Below are 4281 nucleotides of genomic sequence, written 5' to 3' on the forward strand. Positions count from 1 at the left end.
AAAACAAATCAGACAAACAACAAGACTGTGAGGGGCAAGAGGCTATTGAGAAAAATGATGAAAACAAATCAGACAAACAACAAGAATGTAAAGGACAAGAGAGTAATAATGTCCATAAAGATGATAAAAATAACGGAACACACATAAATACAAATTTACTAGTACGAATAGCCGGTTTTACAAGACTTACGAATGAAACAGAAGAACTGAAACTTTATCACGCTTTTTTCACTGATGAAATGTGTATCAGTGCACCACTCGTCGAAATGTCAGCGCGATTTGACGACTCGGTCATATTTCAACTCAAATCCGAAGAAGATAAGAATGCATTACAATCACTAATGAGGAGGGGTAAACTTTATATATGGAGAGGTTATAAGCTAGAAATGAAAGGGGTCCAACCAACCATGTCACTCAGGAAAGAATTAGGAACGTTGCCGCTTGATGAAGCCCTACAATATTTATTTCCATACAAGGATATTTCATATGGAAAGCAACTGAAGGAAAAAACAGAAATTATACAGAAAGTAATTCATTCTATTCTTCCAAAGAAAGAGGCTGATATAAAAGTAAAACCAATTTTACCAATGACTTCTGTTGAAGGGTATGATTACCATGTCCCGTTAAGTATTGAAGAAGAAACTGAAACAAAGCGTACTGTTTGTGGCATCAGAGTTATGTCTGCTGTTAAAAGTTCTTGTATTGTCCCAATAGAACAGTGCCCGAATGTACCACATCAAATGGCCTTAGTTGCAAAGGATTTTGTAGAACACATGCCAGAATTTGGTTTTACTCCTTTCGACCAAAAAAAGAAAGAAGGAAATATCGTAGGCATGACCCTGCAAATGACAACATCTTGTAATTTCATAATGACTATAATTGTACCAACACCTAAATTGGAACAATTTAAACAGCTCACGCCAAATGGTATCGATGGGGAAGTAATTACAGTCAAGAGCTTTTCTAAAACTGATGAAACTAGAGAAAATATGATAGAAAAGGCAGAAAAGTATTATAAAAACCGTGGTAAGGACTACGGGGTCATGTCAGTTTATTTGAGCACCATTAACAGTGTATTGGGCCTGTCGTGGAGTAATGAAAACACCATACCCGGTTCTTATCATATTCTAGGTGATGCGTCTATTCCAAACTATTACAACGGACATCAGGTACAAGTGATGTGGACAAGAGACTACGCCATCAATAATTCTCTAATGCCTATCCTAAACATCATACAGGAGTGGGGTTATATGTACAGTACTTCATCGATTTATCTTGTTCGTACTCCTAAAATCGTCGCGTGTTATTTAGCAAGAAGAGTCGAACACATAACTATGTGGTGTTCAAATAGACGAGGTAATTTGAAAACAATGAAAGAGTGGGCAAAAAAGATGGGACTGTACAATATTGAATTTACCGTCACAAAAGGAGGTAATCCTAATTATGCTTCAATTCCAAATACCATTACGGCAATAGTTTTTGATTCAATCCAAAGAACGGATGTAGAGAGCTTGTTGGCCTGTGGTGTAACCAATATAATATTTATTTCATATTGGACGAAGGATCCTAAAAGTGAATATATAGAAAGTAACCAAGAAAAGCTGGCATATGTTTTACAGAAGTTTGAAATTTCAAATATTTTTCCTATAGACATTGCACCATACACTGACCGTTTCTGTTTATTATTTTTTCTGCGAGTAAAGATACATTTACTGAATCGAAAAAGGAGTTACGATAATCTGAACAGAATTCCTATTGAAGCAGATTACAACAGAGCGAAAAGATTTAAAGCGACATATTTCTGAAAAGAGGATTGTTTCTAAAACAAGGATTCATATTTATGAAAAGTGTCTTGTTATAGGGTTAGAGATTGAACTTAGCAAGGTAGATCGTGGCTCTTCGAAGTGTTGCAGCCTAATTTAGCTTTTAACTCTCAATAAACGCATGTAACGTTTTATTGGTGTTATTTTCTAATCATTAAGAATGGATTCAAAGCTCTTATTTTTTTTCTTTTAGCAGTGAATTATAAGGATAAAAAAAAAGTTATGGGAGTTATAAAAAAAACTCTTTTAAGATTTATTTTATACCAACAAGCATTTACCCCCACCTTCTATATAACTATACTTTTTTTTCCCGACAGAGCGCACTGCGGCTATAGAGGGCCTATTATACGCCGTCACTTCTCTGCTCAAAGCAGGCCAGTTGTCTTTATGAATCAGGATATTGTTAATGGATCAACCGTCTCGCAAAGTTTAGGGTCTAAGATGCGATCCTTACCAAAGATAAGGAACCGTATCCATGCTAATGCATCACATCTTCCGATGTCAGTGTATAGTTTATTTATATTTAATGGTTAAGCGTTATGTAGGACATATTTACTCAGCGCGCTCTCAATTTTTCTAATGGGCGCGAAATTCAAAATAGTTTAAAATAAAATAACACCAGAGACCGGCAGGCTGCAGGTTGAGTATAGCTGGACTAAACAAAACAATAATCTTCCCTCAGAGCATTAACTTAGGATAGAACTGTGGTTTGTGTGACCATTCGCCCTGCAGTAGGTTTATAAGTCAGCTAAAATGCATTATATCCTACCAATTAAACATGCATTGTTGAAGCCTTCTGCTGTAGTGTATCTCGCCTCTTAAACTGTTTTACCCAAAACATCGATGTTTTACGTTTGTCCCAATTTTTCATTTTTTCCCCAAAAGTAACTAAATGAAAACAAAAAATTTACAGTATAAACAGATTCCAATCAACAATCTGGTCGGATAAAAAAGTACCTCCAGCCTTCATGCTAACGATGTGATAAAGATAAATTACGACTAGAAAAACGTCGATGTTTTAAAATATCTAACCTCAATATTAAAATATTATTGTACAAAAATCTTTGCCAAAAATACATCACTGTTTTTGAACAACCATTTCAGTAACTAAAGGTCTGTTCCAAAGACGACGTATACTCCGGCCAGTCGGAAGTGGTTTTTGCAAAAAAGAATGCAACATTGATAAAAAAAACATCGATGTTTTGAAATATCAATGTTCATATTAAAATATCGTTCCCTACAATACATTAACCAAAATGCATCGATGTTTTTGAACAACTATTCCAGAAACATAAGGGCTGTTCCGACTACGAATGCTCCGGCTAGTCAGAAGCGCTTTTCAATCAAAGAATGGGACATCGACTACAAAAAACATCAATATCGGATATCTTTGTTCAAAAACCACCTTGACAGGCCGTAGAATTCGTGTTCGTTGGGACAGACTTTCTGTTCCTGAAATAGTTGTTCAAAAACATCGATGCATTTTGGGTAACGTATTGTAAGCAACGATATTTTAAAACATCAATAGGGGTATTCATGATATTGTGTTAAATGTAAAATAGTTTACCATGTTAAATGTTTTAAGTATTGCATTGTGAGCAGCCCTATTTAAAGTTAGTTTAAATGATAAATGCATAAGAGCTCCTAGCGGATTTACTGAGCAACTTGTTTAGCAACCTTTCCTTCCAAAACTTCGTGTTATTGTTTACTTCTAAGTTTTGATTACTGTAATTTATTACAACATGCCTAAAATAAGTGAAAAGTAGAAGTGTAAAAATTTGGCAACTGATTATATTTTTAAAAAGTCCAAAAAACAATACAAAAGGAAAAAAAAACACAAACTACGAGTAAGCAACATAAACGACAACAAACATAACGGTGACAAGCTCAGCTGGTCTATTTCTTTCCCTCTCAACATAGTTTAAATGCGCACACGGCGCCATCGTTTCTGCACACACAGTGTATACCTGTAATACCCCTTAAAGTACCCATGGGTAGAAAAAGAAAGCACACACATCAACTGACTTCATTTGTACTTATTTCTTCCTTATATTTTTCAATGGAGGGTACAAAAAAAAAACTGGTTTGTTTCGTGTCGTCATTCTTCATTTAACAGACTCTCAGCCATGTTACATGTTATATCGTTTTAACTTGGTAAAAGAAGGAAATATTTCTCCATTTAACAAAGGTTTTTCCATTTGTCACGCTTTAACATGTTAAACTAAAGATCATGAATATCCCTAATGTTTTTTGTAGTCGATGTCCTATTCTCTGATTGAAAAAGCACTTCTGACTGGCCGGAGCATGCGTAGTCGTTGGAACAGACCTTATGTTACTGAAATGGTTAAAAAAACATCAATTTCTTTTTTTTTTTTTTTTTTTGAAGTTTTAGTATTGAACATCATTACCAGTGATGCGGTGAGAGGGATGCGCTGGGATATCTTGAGCTCTGCTCTAC

General features: G+C 35.1%; 1 protein-coding gene across 1 annotated transcript in view; it reads left to right on the plus strand.

Annotated features, from left to right (window-relative positions):
- Positions 1-1955, plus strand: part of LOC106681689 (uncharacterized) — a 2367-nt gene extending 412 nt beyond the window's left edge. Inside the window, exon 2 of the mRNA XM_067048806.1 lies at positions 42-1955. Coding sequence (XP_066904907.1) covers positions 42-1805 — 1764 coding nt within the window. The 3' untranslated portion in view covers positions 1806-1955. The remainder of the gene's footprint in view (positions 1-41) is intronic.
- The last annotated feature ends 2326 nt before the right edge of the window (positions 1956-4281 follow it).

Source organism: Halyomorpha halys, unplaced genomic scaffold (assembly GCF_000696795.3).
Source record: "Halyomorpha halys isolate HHAL.00 unplaced genomic scaffold, Hhal_1.1 Scaffold360.1, whole genome shotgun sequence".
NCBI lineage: Eukaryota > Metazoa > Arthropoda > Insecta > Hemiptera > Pentatomidae > Halyomorpha > Halyomorpha halys.